The 18,542-nt window shown below is 37.2% G+C and overlaps 1 protein-coding gene across 1 annotated transcript; it reads left to right on the plus strand.

The window, feature by feature from the left end:
* Positions 1-12,764: 12,764 nt before the first annotated feature.
* Positions 12,765-18,542, plus strand: LOC107826106 (choline monooxygenase, chloroplastic). The gene is made up of 10 exons (XM_016653054.2): positions 12,765-13,233; positions 14,625-14,670; positions 14,846-14,981; positions 16,004-16,078; positions 16,177-16,389; positions 16,475-16,570; positions 16,700-16,821; positions 16,914-17,007; positions 18,053-18,103; positions 18,230-18,542. Exons 1-10 carry the CDS (start codon positions 12,897-12,899, stop codon positions 18,365-18,367), a joined length of 1,308 nt encoding a protein of 435 aa, XP_016508540.2. The 5' UTR covers positions 12,765-12,896; the 3' UTR covers positions 18,368-18,542.

The following is an 18,542-nucleotide window of genomic DNA, read 5'->3' on the forward strand; positions in this document are numbered from 1 at the left end:
GTTTGAAATTGTGGGTATGACACCTTTCGGTGTATTGGACTTGAAGAACAAGAACAATGAAATATTTTGAGTCAATGGTCACCGGGTGAAGCACTATTTGGGAAAAGTTGGAGAGAGCCATGTGGTGGAGGTTATTTACTTCACTTGAGGATGCTATGACATTGCGTCGTACCGCGACGTTAAATAAGGCGCTTCTTGGGAGGCAACCTAAGTTCTATTCCTTTTTCTCTTTTAGTTAGATGTTATTTGTTGTTTTTAACTTGATTTGAAGTGTGCTGCATGGTTAAGTGTTAGATATGAAATGAATGATAAGGTTGTGTCAACAAGGCCATAAATGAGGATCACACTTTTTCTTTATGCGGCCGCAGAAAAGAAATGCTGCCGCAGAAGCTCTTGTGCGATCTCAGATTTCATCTGCGGACAGCACTTGCAATAGTTGATCTTAAGCTCCAAATGAAAGGTCCTCTGAAATTTTCTCCTGTCAGTGCGGAGGAATAGTGCAGACTTTCGTAAAATTTACGGCCGCAGATGCACAACATTAGAGAGGTGGTGGTATTACACTATCAGGAGTGCGACCACACTTGAAAATGTGCGGCCTGCACAATTTTGCTTTCCACTGAAAGGTCAGGTAATAGAGTGTGGCCTGCACTTGAAATTGTGCGGCCACACTCGCCTCTCTAACCCTCAATATTCTTTGAGTATATATATAACATTAGCCTCTATTTTACATTTTTCACACTCTTCAATTTTACTGTTACTCCGAGAGAATTGCCTGAAGATCTTGCACTTTTAATCACACACAACCATTTGCACTCACTTGGATCTTAGCACACTTGCAATATCTAATATGCTTCACTTCATGTTAATTTTACCTTTTCCTTTTTAACTTCTTTTTAGGCCATCTGTTATTGAATTCCTTCAATGTATACATGTGAGGTAGTTTTGTAATGGGAAATTGATAAAACATGTTTAGAATGGGTTGGATTAACTGATTTTTATGTCTATACCATGTTACCAAGTAGAATTGAACGAAACTTTTGCATAATCTAGGTAAATAGACATTTTCCGTTTTTGTTCTAGATTGTGCGGACCTTTTAAATTGTGCAGTCCGCAAACTGCTGATTAGGGTAAGAAGTTGGATTGCTAATTGTGCAGACGCACTTAAATTGTGTGGACCGCAGTTTTTGTTGTGAGGCCACATATTTGGTCTGTACTAATAATCAGAGTCTTGCTATTTGAGCATCTCAAGTGCGGACCGCAAAATTAATTGTGTGGACCGCAGTTGAATTCAGCGGCCGCAGATGGACGTCGCACTAACAATCAGAGAAGAAGCAACTAAATTCTCAACACATCTGTGCTGAAGTGCGGCCCGTATGTGGAATTATGTGGTCCATACTTCTATTTTGCAGACCGCACTTCACTCTTTTCTACTGCATGCTGAAATCCTTAAACCTCATTGCTTCTATGATGTCCTCACATACTTATATGATTCTTAACTGTTTGAAACATGAATTTCAACTGACAAATCTATTTATGCATATCATATACAGACAATGGTACAATCATGAGGTCAATGTGAATCTACCAAAGGAAGAGGTGAATCTTCAAGGGGAAGGGGCAGGGGCAGAGGTGCCATGCATCCAAGTGTGCAGCGAGAAATAACTAAGAAGATAACTGCAAGTCGGGGGAGAGGTAGAATTGTCTCACAGTCTAGTTCGTACACCCCGTCTAGGGAGGCTTCCGAGGGGAATTTTGTATCTTTACCGTAGGATCACACTGAAGAACAATCTAGTCCACAGAGGCAGTCTGAGCCTCTAGATGTGCCTTCTAAATATCACAGCACCTCCTAGGGTTCATAGAGTGTCAGTCATGAGTCCAAAGCAGCTGCTCCGGGCTCTGATTCTGATGATGCCCCGGATGATAAGAAAGGGGAATCAGGTGAACAGGCAAGCATGGCAAGATCAAAGAAGAAGGTTGTCTGCGAAGGTAGATTTTTGAGTCTGTGAGCATTTTCTAATTTTCAAATGTAGTGAAAGGAGAGGTCATTGACGCATGAGCGGTAATTCCTCCTTAAAGACTTGGACAAATACAACACAGCAGTTCTATAGCAGTTTACCAAAAAAAAGGGTTGTATTCAGTTTACTAAGAATCTGGTAGATGTGAAAGAGCATCTTATTCGGGAATTCTATGCCAACACACACATACTCTCAAAGGGATAAAGATCACCAAGGTGCGCAACTTGAAAGTGAAGTTTGATCATCATACTCTAGATGTGTACTTGGGATTTGATGATGTGGAGCCGAAGGAGTATCTGGAGAAGCTGGCTTTGAAAGAAGAGGCTAGGTCGTGGCTTGCGCAGATTCTTGCACCTGGACCTACTCCCCCTTGGATAGGTGTCGGGGTGCCAATCCTCTAAAAAACTCTGAGCTTTAAGGCAAAAGGGAGGAAGACCTTCGTGTGCAGCAGACTTAATCCGTGTTTGAATGAGAATAATGTGCCCCTTTCACGAGCTATGTTGGTGGATTCTATTATGGCCGGGTACCCAATCAATATGGGTGCCCTAATGTCGGCCAACATCTCTCTTGTGGCACAGTAGGGTAACACCTCTTACCCTTACCCTAGACTATTATTGAGTATCTGACAGATGCCAAGGTGGAGTCCAGGTTATTTGACACCATGGTCAAGCCGACAGGGCCATTTGAGTGGTACAAGCTACAAGATCCTAGGAACCCAAAGAAGAGCATTCAACCTTCTACTACTTGCTGGCCAGTATGATGATCCAATAATAATAGCCCCTGGTCCGTCTGATATTCCATCTCCTACTACAACTCCTACTACAGTGCCTACCCCAGCTTTGAGGCCGGTGCCCATGCCTACAGGCCCATTATCTGCCTTGCTGGTCTCTCAAGCACTTTCAAGCCTCAACAACTGGATGCAGGCAACTACTTCGAAGTTGTCTAAGATCTCCAGTACAATTGCAGGGAAGTCATCTTCACACACACCCCTGGATTCCTCTAAGATAGATAAGAAGCTCAGCAAAGTCATGGACAACTAAAAGGTTATCATGGATACACTAGTACAACATGGTGCTGTGATTTGAGCGGTTGACCAAGCAGGTGAAGAAAATGAGGAAGTCAAAGGCCATCAAGAAGTCGGTTGATGAACTTCGAGCTGAGGTCGCCCGGATAGCTGAGGCCGGGGATTTTTCTTTTGATATGTTATTAGACCCTACCCAATCTCACCCATCCTCATTTTCTCATGATGCTCCCGCTGCTCAGACTAATGAGCCGTGCCTTGACTCTGATACTGCTGAGGCAGTGCATGATATGTTCACCTCTCAGGCTGCTCCCATACTTGATGATATTCAATTAGCTGAGCCGGCTAGGAGTGATGCTGCTGGTGATACTATGATGACGGAGGACACTTAGGGAGTTTTTTTGCCCTCTCTACTCCTTGATCTTATTTTGTTAAGTATTGGGGACAATGCTTCTCTTTATTCCGGGAGGGGGAGGGGGGGGGAGGGAGGGATGGAGCATATTTGATGATTTGATACTATTGACAATATTGAAATATAATAATTGGATGATTCTACTTTTTGTTTATCTTTAGTAGCTGTAACTTTTATTAGCTTCTTTAATTGTTTATCTTTAATTGTGTTTGTTTTGGTAGCTTTTATGTTTTTCTTATTACTGTTGATAATAAACCTTTGATTTTCTTCATGTCACGGTTCTTTCCAAAGGTGGTCTTTTGTGTGAACCGGGCGACTCTTCCCGATGATGGATAGTGTGGCAACTTTCTTAAGGGATTGAGTCAGTTTCATGTTTAGGTAATGCTTCATTCTCTAAGTCATTCTCTAAAAATAGTTATTCATGCTTCATTTGGAACCAACTTACTTAACTGCATGCTTATGCTTATGGTTTGAAATAAGGTTTTGAAATAAAATAGCTCTAGTTTAGTGACTTTGAAGTTCTTGAGTTGACTTTGATAATTATTATGTGGTTGAATGGACCATAGTGATATTTAACTTGACTGTGATCGTTGTGGGATTTAGACTCTATCTTCTTTTACTGTCTAGTTGCACGAGAGGTGAGGTGAATTCTTGTTGCTAGTCCAAGTACTTGAGCGAATAGTCTAGAACTTGCCCCGAATGTGTTTCAAGGAGAAATTCTAAGTTTGCTTGGTTTGAAAAATAATTGTAGGCTTTCATTAGACCGTTTGAGCTTTCTATTGCCACCCTATAATTGTTATCCTTAGTCAATCCCTTTGAGCCTTTTAGCATTTCTCTATTGGTAACCATGCTACAAGCTTTTACCAGTTTTGATCATAATCATTTATTGGCATCCAAACCTTTCTTAACATGTAATAAATGGCCCAAAGCCTAAGTTTGGGGGAAAAGTTGAGGAATCTAAAATAGGTATCAAGGTATTGAAAATATAGAAAAGAAATGATCTACATGAAAAGAGAAAGCAAGAAAAGAAAGAACAGATTGATGAAATTGGAGAATAGGCAATTATCTCTAGTATGAGCATCAAGGGATAAAAAGAATGAAATTAACAATAAAGAGTAATGGCAAGTCTCTCTAGCCCCCAAGAAAAAGAATGCCTCTAAGGGTTTGGCAAAAGTGAGTTAAGAAATGAAAAGTGGTGTGCTTAAGGAAAGACGTAGCCACTTATCCCATATGGTATCCTACCCCCAATCCAAAAGCCTTAATTACAACTCGAAAGAAATCCTACTTAATTTTGAACCGAGTGAGCTTATATTAGTGGAGATCTACATGAGGGGGCAAACCTTTGGTACTTGAAGCCTTACTTGACATTCCTTTACTGCTCTAGAATTTGAGTTTTAAATCTTGGAGTGAGTATAGAAAATGGAAGGTAGAGGAGGAAGAGTTTGGAGTCCACTATGATATACATGAAAGAACAAGAGTCCTTGATGAATGAAGCTAATTCTTGAAGCTCAAATGTCACACTAGAGTTATATGCAAGCCACATATGTTTTGTCACCTTGTTGAAAATGCATGAGTATTGTGGGTAATTGTTGGTCCTACATGAGTATGAATAACTTACAATTGACTCTTTGAAATGACCTTTCACTTATGGGAGGTGAGAACTAATCTATTTGCTTGAGGAAAAGCAAAGACTTAAGTTTGGGGGAGTTGATAAGTGTGGATTTTAACCACTTATTAGTACCTTTTTGCTTTAGTTTTTGGTCCAAAAGTAGTGATATTTGTTTCTGAATCTAATGAAGTTGTGTGAATTGCAAACATGTTGGAGGATTCGATCTCAATGGAGAAATATAACTAAAAAAGGAGTGTTCCGGCTCAACAAGGCAAAGAGCAATAAATGCAAAAGGGAGTGTGGTCCGCAGAACTTATTCTACGACCGCAGATGAAGATGTAGGCCGCAGAAATACAAGTGCGGCCGCAGACTTAACTTTGAGGCCTCAGAGGAATTCAGCAGAGGTGCGGTCCGCACACTAGATTGTGCAACCGCAAAAGTAGTTCAAACTGGCAAGCTTGGGAAGTTCAAAAAAGATGCAAAAAAATCAAGTATGAAGCCTCTTTAAAATGTGGCATGCAGCCAAAATGTGTAGCTGCAGAAGCTGAAGTGCGGCCACAGATTCCCTCCTATTACAAGAGCAAAAGAAGATAGTTCGGGCCGCACACCAAATTGTGCGGCCGCATAACTCCCGAAGGATATTTTTGCCAGCAAATTTCTAGACACTATAAATAGACGAGAAATACTTTTTTTAGGGCAACTTTTGTGTCCTTTATAATGATCCGACTTGTCGTTTTAAAAATTTATGCCTCGTTCAGTGACTAAAGGTCTCGAGCAGCTTCGTAAAATATATTATGACTCGCGGGTGTGGTCGAGTTTGGTTTTCAGAAGATTCAGAATTAAATTAAAAGAACAATTCTCATATTTGAAGCGTAAATGGAAAGAGTGGACCGGAGAGGTGACTTTTGAGCAAACGATCTCGGAATGGAATTTTGATGGTGTCAATAGTTTCGTATGATGATTTCAAACTTAGGAGGATATTCGGATTTGAATTTGGAAGTCCGTAGGACAATTCGACGCATTTTGGTAAAAGTTGGAAAAATAGAAGATTTTTGAAAAGTTCGACCGAAGGTTGAATTTTTTATAACGAAGTCGGATTTCGATTCCGAAAATTGGAATAGCTCCATTACATCATTTAAGACTCGTGTGCAAAATTTGAAGTCATTCCGCATTGATTTAATATGTTTCAGCGCAAATTATAGAATTTAGAAATTTCATAACTTATAATTCGATTCGAGGTGCGATTCGCAGTTTCGGCACTGTTTGATGTGATTTGAGGCCTCGACTAAGTTCGTATCATATTTTGGGATTTGTTGGTATGATTGACGGGGTCCCAAGGGGCTTGGGTGTATTTTTGGATCATTGGTTGAGAGACTGGTAAAGTTAAGAAATTTGAGAGTTTGACCATGGCCAATATCGGGTCTAGACGTCCTCTTTTCAGTGTTTTGAGTGTGCAAGTAGGCCCGTAGCGTATTTTATGATTGAAACTCATATATGGTTTGTGTCTGGGAGGTTCCGGATAAGTTTCGAGGTGGTTTCAGATCATTTCGGAGAAGTTTGAGTTTGCTGGTTTCTGGTGAGGTATTATTCATTCGCAATTGCGAACAATTTATCGCAATTGCGAATACTGTTCATTGAAGGTTATTGTTCATTCGCAATTGCGATGATTTTGGATTTTAGTGGAGTTCGCAATTGCGAACATTGTTCATTGAAGGTTACTGTTCATTCGCAATTGTGATGATTTTGGATTTTAGTGGAGTTCGCAATTGCAAATATTTTATCGCAATTGCGAACACTGTTCATTGAAGGTTACTGTTCATTCGCAATTCCGAACAATTTATCGCAAGTGCGATGATTTTGGATTTTAGTGGAGTTCGCAATTGCGAACACTGTTCTTGGGAGGTTACTGTTCATTCGCAAATGTGAAATTTTTGTCCGCAAATGCGAACCTGGGTAGAAACTTAAGGATTGAAAATCTGTCATTTCTTCATTTTCGATTAGGATTTTTGGAGCTCGGTTTTGGGCGATTTTGAGGTTTTCTTCACGACTTCGACTGTGGTAAGTGTTCTATATCCTAAAGTGATTATATTTCATGAATCTATGGTTATATTCATCGTTTAATTCGTATTTAAATGGAAGAAATTAAGATTTTTGTAAAATCTTCCAAAAACAAAAATTCAAGATTTGGAGGACGATTTGTTATTGGAATTTGATAAAATTGGTACGGTTGAACTCGTATCGAAATGGGTATTCGGATTTCGTAAAAATTATGTCGGGTTCTGAGAGGCGGGCCCCGTGTTGACTTTGGTTGACTTTTTAGAATAAAATTTTAAGTCGAAGTTTTATTATCCGAAATTATTTCCGATAAAGTTTAATGAAGTTATACAATTAATTTGGATAGATTTGAGCTGTCCGAAGGTCTAGTCAAGCAAGAAGGCGATTTTGTAATATCGGCATAACTTCAAAAAGGTAAGTATCTTGCCTAACCTTGAGTGGGAAATTACCCCTTAGGCATCGAGTCTTATGTGCCATTTGTAAAATGTGAAAAGCTGTATACGCGAGGTGACGAGTACGTACTCGAGCTTATATGTACAAAATTTATTGGGTTAAAGTCTAGGCATATTGTGTAGTAAATTAAATAATTATTGGCATTTATTAAATCATCTATTTACCATGCCTCAATTCGCGTTTGTTGAATTTGTTTTTATATGACAATTTGATGTGATTTTTAATTGTATATTTATGAGAATTCCGTGAGTTTGGTGATTTGATATTTCCTGGAAATAATTATATTATGGATTTTTCATCTGCAAATAATTAATAAAATAAATTTAAACTAAGACATTAAAATAATTATCAAGAATTTAGATTAATGAAGGCGTTGCCCTATACTGAGTATTTTCCATCTCTATTATTGTTTTGAAGTTTTATACACATTGTGTGGAGCCTTGGGCTATTTGTTGTGAAATTAATATATTTTATTATATTTTTGGAATTGGTTTTGGCCATTGGGTAAATTATGATATGAATTGATTTTGTTATGTTGCCGTGATAATATTTCGTGTAAATTGTTGTGTTATTTGAGTTATTATTTTGAGGATATAAGGGTGGCATTCCACTGTTGATATTATGTGGGTATAAGGGTGGCATTTCACTGTTGTTATGTGTGTTGGGATATTATCTGGGCGGAGTAATAAGGGTGGCTATAGGATTGATAAGGGTAGTTATAAGAGCGATAAGTGTGGTTATTGATATTGTCAGGGCGGAGGGATAAGGGAGGCTATTATAGGAGTGATAAAGGGTGGCTATAGGAGAGATAAGGGTGGCTATTGTCAGGGATGATATGTGATGATGTGGAGTTATTGCGTTGGTAATTTTTATGTGATGTTGTGATTTTCTTTGTGTTTATTTCTATATCTTGTGCAATTTATCTTGTTGTTTCGATAAACTTGATAATAGTCTGATCTATGTTGAAAATGGGAGCATGTGGCTATTGCCAGGCAGATTATGAAATGGAATGTGGGCACGAGGTGTTGTAAGTAAATAATGATGATATTGGCACGTGAATTGTCCGTGCAATTGTGATATGAAATGTGGGCCAGAGGTGTCGTGGTTAAATGATGATGATATTGGCACGTGAGTTGTCTGTGCTATTGTGATAGAGAAATTGGCACGAGGTGCCGTAGAAATATGAAAGTGGGCTCAGATCCGTATTTTATAATTTTAAAATAAGGTGTCACAAGGTGATTTTTATTCGAAAGATATTTATTTGAAGAATTATATTTGAAAGAGATTCATTTGAAAGAATTATATTTGAAAGATATTTATGAGAGAATTATATTTGAGAGAGATTTATTTGAAAGAATTATATTTGAAGGACTTGATTAATTGGTTGTACTTGTATTCATTATTTGTTGAGCAATATTTATGGTGTTCTTGTTGCCCTGTTGTGTATATCACTGGTTGATTATTGTTGCCGTCATTGTTATTTGTTCCCTATTATTTTTGTATACTATACTGCACAGGTTATTAGATTAGTGAGTGTCTTGACTGTACCTCGTCACTACTCCAGCGAGGTTAGTCTTGATACTTACCGGGTACCGACTGTGATATACTCATACTACATTTCAGCATATTTTTGTGCAGAGCCAGGTATTTAAGATATCGAACTCGGACAGAGTTAGAGTGGGATCGCAAAGATTCAAGGTAGAGCTGCTTGGTCGCCGCAGTCCCTTGGAGTCTTTCTATTTTATTGTACTGTTAATCATTATTCAAACATTATTGAGTATTCGATCCCTGAGATAATTTCATGTATTCAGTTAGAGTTCATGACTCAGTATTTCCAGTCTTGGGAGGTTGTTTGTAATTATTTCTGTCGTTGATTTCGATTATCTAAAAAAAATGGCTTGAATTGTATTTAGAATCGGCTTACTTAGTCTTAAAGACTAAGTGCCATCACGACGCATGTGGTGGGATTTTGGGTCGTGACATCCTTAGTAGCTGTAGCAGTTAGAGTTTACTACTTTGGAAAAGTTGTGATCAAAATTAGAGAAGATCCACTACTTTTATCTTTTAATTTTAGTTTTATGTCTTCAATTACTTCTCTTTTATTTTCCATGTCTCCAAGCATGAGTAGCTAGACTTTATCTATAGTTGTGACCCAACCCTAATGTGTAAAATTTATGGGTTATTAATATTAATGCTTGTTAATGGTTGGGTGTTTGTTATTTACCATTGTTTATACTTTATATCTAGAATTAATGGTTGCAAACATTGATTCATGCCTATTTGATTTAGTTCTTACTTAAGAAAGAGGAACCTAGTCTAAAAAAACTTGGCTAATAAAAAATTGAACTAGTTAAGGTTTTGACTAGTTTGATTAAAGGATTTGAACTAGAGATTGGGATAATCTCACTTGGACTCATATCAATTGCTTAGATTGCTACCCATTTGGTCTTGAGAAAGTTAATTTGGGCATAACCACTCTTTGATCGAGGTGTATTGTGTGGGTACTTGAGAATTGAGAGTCATAACACACCCCCGATCTACCAAGCAAGCATTACTTTAATTTACCCATTAAATTTACACGTAGGTGAAGGTTACATCCCTAAACTTTTTTCTTAATTGATTAAAACACCAAAAATATTTCATTCTCTAGTTGGTACTATTTAGTTTAATTTCTTAGTTGTTAACTTAGATAACAATTATCCACTATTATTTGAAAGTATAATTTAGCTATTTCACGTTCTCTTCTTGAGTAATTTAGCTATAATTTAGCTTTCCTTTCTGGCTCCTTCCTTGGCGAGAAGGTCCACTACTTGATTCTGCTCCCAGAAGCTATGTCCTACTATTGGGCTCCCCAGCTCCTCCATCAAAGACCTGCATTCATAAATAATAGAATTGTAAGGGAAGTTTCCATACTTTAGCATTCTTATCACTTTTTCAGAATCTGTGATGATCTCAAGAGGTATCAGATTTTGCTCGAATGCAGTTTTTAGGCCCTCCCAAAGGGCTTAGAATTTTGCCATGATATTGGTAGTATGTGGCAGCCCCTTCATATAACCTAACACCCAGTCTCCCCTATTGTTCCTGAATACTCCACCAATTCCCTTTAGCCCTGTGCTAGTACGCGCAGCCCCATCAGTATTTAGTTTATAAAAACCAATAGCTGAAGGCTGCCATTTAAGATAAATAGTGGTTGTGTTAGGGGTGGATCTATAATGCACTGTCACATGATGATATTCTACTATTATAGCAATTGTTTGATTAACAGAGATATTGTTTCTCTTTTATCAAACACATTATTGTTCCTAGTTAACCAGATGCTCCAAAAATAGAATGGTAGTAAGTAATTCCATCCAATTATATTATTGAAAGGCATATTTTTAAGCTTATTCCAAGTGTATTCTCAGTTTTGCATTTAAAAAAAAATGGTGAAACATGCATGATAAGTGCCTTCGGGGATAATTTCAACTAGAAAAGTTTTGCATTCATACACTCAAAGAAAATGTGATTAATGTCTTCTACATTTGCACCACAGTAGGAGCAATTGGGGTTTACATTCAGGCCAATGTGATGAAGGTGCTTCTCTGTGGGTAGCTTGTTGTGTTGCATGAGCCAAGTGAAATTTTTTATTTATTTGGGGCCTCAAGCCTCCATATCCAACTAAACTAGTCATCTTGGGCATGATTATGCTCTAGATCTTATTCAATGAAGGAGTAGGTTGACTTTGCACTAAATAAACCATTGCTAGTGAGGTTCCAGATTAGTTTATCTTCGGCGGTTGTACTATAGGGGATGGAAGTTGCTTTAGTATCCTTTTTGAATGTCTTTTTTTAATTTTTAGTGCACTTTGATTTTGTGCTCCTTTGAAATTCGTAGATTATTAGTTGCTAGTCATATGTTTTAAGTTCTATCCTTCAACACTAAATAGGTTTTCAAGGGTTATGTGTTTTTGTTGATAAAATGAAAGGAAGCATGATAACTTGTGAAGTTAAAATTATGACATTATAAAACTGGAATAAATTTTAACTTAAATTATTGACTAATAATTAAGGACTTTTATGAGATAATTTCTTTTTTTTATTGAGTTGATTATACACTATCAACATTCATGATCATCTTTAAGAACTTGCACTTTAATGTTATAACTCAAACATGATTTATAATAAATTTGAACTCATTAAGATGAGGTAATAAGACAAGCGCTATAGCCAAAATAGAGGATCAAGTAATAAGACATGCTCTCATTAGATTAATATTGCATGTTATACTTCACTAGTAAGAAGGGTCTTTTTGGGTATATTTTGTGTTTGCCGTCAAGTTAAACCCTTTCCTTATGATATTATCCTTCGTTTAGTAGATTGTGTGGTAGAAAAATTTCGGCATAAGATCACGCATAAAATAATATAATATTTAATTAGTCGCATAATCAAAAACAATCGTCACATTCTTTTTTTGGTTGGCAATATTAAATACATACACACCAGGGGCAGCTCTAAGGGCCGTGAGGCCATTGACTTAGGCCCCAAATTTTGAAGGATCCCAAATTTATTTTAAATTCTTATTATTATTGTTACTATTATAGTATATTATATAATTTATATAAATAATTAGAATAAGAAAAGTGTTACAGTATATTTTTTGTTACTTGATTGAGGTTATTTTATACAATAAATTTATGAATTATGATAATTTTTTTCCCTCGTTAATTAGTATATTTGATAAGAGTAAATTGCTTTAGTGGTGAGCATCCTCCATTTTCGACTAAGAGGTTGTGAGTTCGAGTCACCCCAAGAGCAAGGTGGAGAGTTTTTGGAGGGAGGAAACCGAGGGTCTATCGGGAACAGCCTCTCTACCCCAGGTTAGGGGTAAGGTCTGCGTACACACTACTCTCCCAAGACCCCACTAGTGAGATTATATTGGTATTAACGACCTCCGAATATGATTTCACCTTAGGCCCCGAGATATGTTGAGCCGCCCCCGATACACACATTAAGTTACGCGAGAATTATGTATCTGTTTTTTAGGGAATAACACGTAGAATAAATTTTTTATGTATGTATATATAAGAAATTAGACCATTAAAAACAAAAATATCTCATGAGTAAATAATTCTTATATAATAATAACTCCTTCCTTATTATAACAATTCGGTTATTTATCAATTACCACATAAACATTTCCTATATTTTAATCCAGATGAAACATGGAACAAATAATGAGCTAAATCCTGTAAACAGAAACAATGATAATCTAATACTCCAGTAGAAGATATCCAAACATAAAAATACCCAAAAGTAGGCAAGAAAATAAAGAGTGACAGTCTCCTTCTATCCCATGGCAGTGCTACAGAAGCTCAGTTCCTTTAATCACTTCCCCAGACAACAATCTCAGTTCAAGAAACCCAAATTATGTTGTCCTTTACCTTTAAAGATTCAGATTTTCAGTTGTCCTATAAAACACAGAATCTATCATCCTTCATTTCAAGTCTCATCTTCACTAATTAACACTAATTACTCAAACCACCATGATTATGCTCAAAAATTGGTTCAAGAATTTGACCCCAAAATCCCTATTGAAGAAGCTGTGACTCCACCTAGTTCTTGGTACACAGACCCTTCTTTTTATAATCATGAACTCAATCAAGTCTTCTTCAAAGGATGGCAAGCTGTTGGTATGACATCTTTGCACCATTTTTTTGTCTATCTATATGCTTCTTTAAATAATTAAAAAAATAAGATTATATTTGAATTTTTGTTTAAAAATTACTACTATTAATATTTTGGATTGTTTTTGTTCTTTCTCTGGATTTCCTGGTTCCTTTATTTAATTTTGTTTTTGGTCTGATACAATTTGGAAATTTAGTAGCTTGTCATTGGAATTATTGGATTTATTAGCAGTATTTTTTAGACTTTATTGGGGAGAGAGGAGTTACACCACTTAAAAGAGATAGACCGGTTCACAAAGCATTCTGCATTCATGGGTCCTGGAAAGTGCACACCCCAAGAGGGTATAATGTAGGCAGCGTACCTTGATGCTTGCATCAGTGGTTGATTCGACGCCTTGAACCCGTGAGCTATAGGCGACAACTTTACTGATGCTCCAAGGCTCCCCTAAATCTTTGCAATTGTTTTTTTCTTTTTGATATTAATCCTTGCCTTAATTAGCTCTATGACTGAAGCTTGGATGTTGAGAGCTTTCCTTCATTTGTCCTTACACATATCTTTACGTACACTCTTATTACTAAATATAGTAAATTAATACACATACACTCTTATCAATAAACTGCAGTGAACTAATACACATTGTCAAACTTACAACTTAATTATGGTAAATTAGTATGGTTTGGTGTAAAATCCTGGTGCGCAAAAGTTTTTAAACCGCACCTTCCCTTTTAATTCCAACTGTATTATTAGTTGTCGTAGCTAATGGTATTGCAGTCTTAGAACATAGCTCTTGTGGATCTCCTGCATATGCTTCCATATGTGTGTTAGCAATGGCGAAGCCAGGAATTTCCTCAAGGGTGTTCAAACTTGAAAGAAGTCAAAAAAATTCTTCGACAAAGAGTGTTCAATATATGTTATATACCTCTAAAACCTAATATTCTATCTATATACGCAGTATAATTTTCCGATGAAGGGTGGTCAGTTGACCATCCTTTAAGACATGTAATTTCGCCCTGCTGTGTGTGTTTTCATGTATTAATGTATTTCCATGGCGGCAATAGACAATATTTTAGTGGAGCTTTGTTGAAGTAATTTGCCAATAGTGTTAGGGGGAGCTTTTATGAGGCACAATTAGTATTCATAAAGTTTAGTTTGCAAAGCTCAATTTGAGCTCAACTTGCTTAATGTGCTATTGCCTAGAGTCATTAGTAAGAACCTAATTATGAGGTACAAAACTATGGTAATTGTATTGACTACAGGACAAGTAAAACGAGAGTGTAATGCAGGTTCTTGTTTATTTATCTAGTAGTAGTATGATTTTACCAATTCTTTGTAAGAGAGTATTTAAGTGATCCGCTTTCTGAATGTGAATTTGCTGCAATTCTTTTGCGATTTTCAGGGTACACCGAACAGATCAAAGAGCCTAGCCAGTATTTCACCGGAAGGTACTGTTATACCATAAATTTCATTATATTATGCCATTGGTATTTGTTAGTTGCAACTGATTCACATCAAAAGCTTTTGCTTAAATGCAAGCAAAAGGAATAACGAGCTCTCAGTCTGGTTAATCTTAAGATGTACCTGTCTATTTTATTCGAGTAGCTAATAGTTAAAATACAGATTGGGCAATGTCGAGTATGTTGTATGTCGAGATGATGGTGGAAAAATACATGCTTTTCATAACGTGTGCCGGCATCACGCCTCTCTTCTTGCCTCGGGAAGTGGGAAAAGATCTTGCTTTGTTTGCCCATACCATGTGAGTTTTTAATTGCTTTGAGCTGATTTCAGTTTTCTTTTCTCAGTACATAATGTGATTTGAAGGCTTACTTCACCATCAGTTTTCTCTTGGTCTTATCACTAATTGTTCTTTCAGTAAATGTGATTACATGTTGGGTTATTGCTGACAATTGGAGTAAAAGAGTTCATATTTACTGCTAGTACTGGTATTACCTGCATATTTTCAGCAAGTAAAACTAGGAGTTTCTGACTATCCATTTTTCTTTATTACTGAGGTCCTTGATGTGTCAAGCTTGCATTTGAAATACGTACTACAGCCGAACCTAATACAAAGGACATATGCTAATTGTTATAGTATATTAGTTCGTTCTATTGCCTTGTTATTACCTTGTTGTTTCTATTAATTGGTTATTGCTTCCTTTTACTGTTCTTGAGCGGAGGGTCTATCGGAAACAGCCTCTCCACCTTCGTAAGGTAGAGGTAAGGTCTACATACACATTACCCTCCCCAAACCCCACTTGTGGGATTCCACTGGGTTTGTTGTTGTTGTTGTTTATTACCTTGTTATATTGTTTGAAAGAATATTTAAGATCTATTATTTAAATTAGATGTCATGGTCAAATATATGAACGGAATGAAGTAGATATCATAGTTGAAGATAAAAATACTTTTGTATTTCATTTGATTTTCTTGTGTTTATTCCTTCTTCAGTGTGTGATCAATGGTGTTGTGACCATCAAGTCGGAGAAGGGTCATCAATTACTTATTAAGTTAATTCAAAAGTACATGTTTTTAGCTCTTCCCCGCACCCCCCCGCATAGCGGGAGCTTAGTGCACCGGGCTGCCCTTTATGTTTTTGCCTCCTGTCAATTTAGTATGCTTTCTTGCTTCCTTTATGTACTTAGATATTAGCTTCTTAACATGCATCCCAGAGATATTATTATCTTAACATTTGTTCGGTATAGCATATGATACAACTTTAGACATAGTGGAGGAAATACCATCAAATGTAATTTTATTTTACCATTCTTCCTTTTGCAGGGGTGGACATACGGATTGGACGGAGCGCTTCTTAAGGCAACTAGAATAACTGGAATCAAGAACTTCAAAGTGAACGTATTAAACATATATTGAATAACCACATTGTCAATTAATGGTCAGTACTTAAATGTAGGGGTGATTTGGTCTGCTGTGTTTTTCTATATGAAGGATAGGAGATGGGACTAGTTCCAATGAAAGTAGCTGTATGGGGACCGTTCATACTTCTCAATTTTGAAAATGGAGTTTTGTCTGAACAAGAATCTGATTTTGACTTGGTTGGAAACGAATGGCTGGGTACTTCATCCCAAATCTTGGCGGATGGTGGAGTCGATTCTTCATTAAGTTTTTTATGTAGACGCGAATACACCATTGAGTGTAACTGGAAGGTCAGTTCTAACGTTACGGTTAGATCAGTTCATTGGTCCACAAGAAATCAGTCCTTTTCTAATTTACCAGTGTGTTCTGTTGTAGGTGTTCTGTGACAACTACTTGGATGGAGGTTATCATGTACCATATGCTCATAAAGGTCTTGCTTCTGGTCTGACGCTTGACTCGTATTCTACCACGGTATGCTCAACACTATTTTCTAACTTTGAGTTGTATTTATTCTTAATTTTCCTCTGAATCCAATTTCCACGAGCTACAATATAAGTGAATGTCTGCTGTTGTTGCATGTAACTATTAATAATGAAGCAGATACTTGAGAAAGTCAGCATCCAACGATGTGAAACTGGGAGTGCAGAAAAGGACCAAGAATTTGATCGACTTGGATCAAAAGCTTTATATGCATTCGTGTATCCAAACTTCATGATCAACAGGTTGGTGCTTCATATATAGATAAACCGGCTGGTTTCGCTTCAACTTTTTCATGACTGGTAATTCTTGTAAATCTTATCTGTGGAGCACATAGGTATGGTCCTTGGATGGACACGAATCTAGTACTGCCTCAAGGACCTCGGAAATGTCTAGTGATATTTGACTACTTTCTTGATGCATCTCTCAAGGTAAATGTAAATTCATTCTACGTAACGTATGTTTAATTTCTATATGCATCTCTCGTACCGCTCTTCTTCAGTTCTCTCCTAAGTACTCTGGAGGCACTGAGTTGTTTAACTTCCTTGATTATTTTCATACTGGTGGTGATAAAAAATTTGTGCTCAACAAGATTAAATCGTGAAATTACTAAGTTGAATTTGGACGTTAGGAGAGAGAGAAAGCTATCTATCAGGGAGATGATTAGGAAGACATTTCCCGTTATGCCTATTTGACATCTGGTACTAGACTGATTTAGTCTATGGTGGGCTAGGTTTTTGGTTTGGCGCCAATTTCTTTTAGGAGGCCTAACTGTTATAATTTCTAATTTGGTGGATCTTAGATTGCATTGTAGACCATTTTCCGTATCAATGTGTGGCTATCTATAGCTCAACTGTAAAAATTTTGTTCATTTACGTCTAGCTATGCCTTTATCAAGCGTGAAGGGGAGCCTTGGCGTAACTGGTAAAGTTGCTGTCATGCGACCAGGAGGTCGCGGGTTTGAGCCGTGGAAACAGTTTCTTGTAGAAATGCAGGGTAAGGCTGCATACAATAGACTCTTGTAGTCGGACCCTTCTCCGAACCCGCGCATAGCGGGAGATTAGTGCACCGGGCTACCCTTTTTATGCCTAAGCCTGAAGATCCTCCCCTACTGAAATGCCATTTTCTCTTCATGGAAGATCTTTTTGGGTAACGGGGGAGTGGGGGGCGGCGGAAGCCAGGGAAAGGAGTTTCTTAGAGGTTAGTATGAAGTGGATTAGTATGAAGTGGATTTTGCAATTGTAAGGAGAAGCCAAGATCGTTTGATGGTGGCGTGGTGAGTCTTCCTATATAGTTACTCTTATTTTCTAATATTTATCTTCATTGTGTTCCATATGTTACTGGTGTAAGGAGTACTTTTACATGATAGAAAAGGAAAGGAATCATAATTCAAAGTTATGGTGCGTCCAAGTCTTTGTTTTCTTACTTAAAAATCAATTTACTACTTCCAGAAATTGATTCTTTATTTGTCCACAGGGTGACGAGAGTTTTATCGCACAGAGTCTCCAAGATAGTGAGACAGTGCAGGTATAGTAAAAACCTGTAAAATATTCCGATCAACTTTGTTACTGGAACGGCAATGCATATATGCATCTATATGTATTCGATCATACACTCACAAGTATTGTTAATTTTGTTGACTACAATTTGCAGATAGAGGATATAAAATTATGTGAAGCTGTACAAAGAGGCCTCGAATCACCTGCGTACAGCTCTGGCCGGTATGCACCACAAGTCGAGAAGGCTATGCATCATTTTCACTGTCTTCTATATGAAAATCTTTGTAATTGATGTATTTCTTTGTGCTTACTATATGTGAGATTTCCAGAAAATTATCTTCAATGTTTTCTACTGATAGTAGTAGCTATCTGTGCCAGAAAATTATCTTCATTGTTCCTAGCCCTTTGCACCATTCGTTGTACTATGTATGGCTTTAATATTACTATCAGCTATCTGTGCCAGAAAA

This window comes from Nicotiana tabacum, chromosome 9, assembly GCF_000715075.1.
Source record: "Nicotiana tabacum cultivar K326 chromosome 9, ASM71507v2, whole genome shotgun sequence".
Taxonomy (NCBI): domain Eukaryota; kingdom Viridiplantae; phylum Streptophyta; class Magnoliopsida; order Solanales; family Solanaceae; genus Nicotiana; species Nicotiana tabacum.

Bases quoted from the DNA above. Each gene is read 5' to 3' on its own strand.
- LOC107826106 (XM_016653054.2), top strand. From the start codon at position 12,897: ATGGCAGTGCTACAGAAGCTCAGTTCCTTTAATCACTTCCCCAGACAA. The intron at 16,079-16,176 runs GTATTAAACATA...TATGAAGGATAG, and splicing joins TCAAGAACTTCAAAGTGAAC to GAGATGGGACTAGTTCCAAT. The intron at 16,822-16,913 runs GTTGGTGCTTCA...TGGAGCACATAG, and splicing joins CCAAACTTCATGATCAACAG to GTATGGTCCTTGGATGGACA.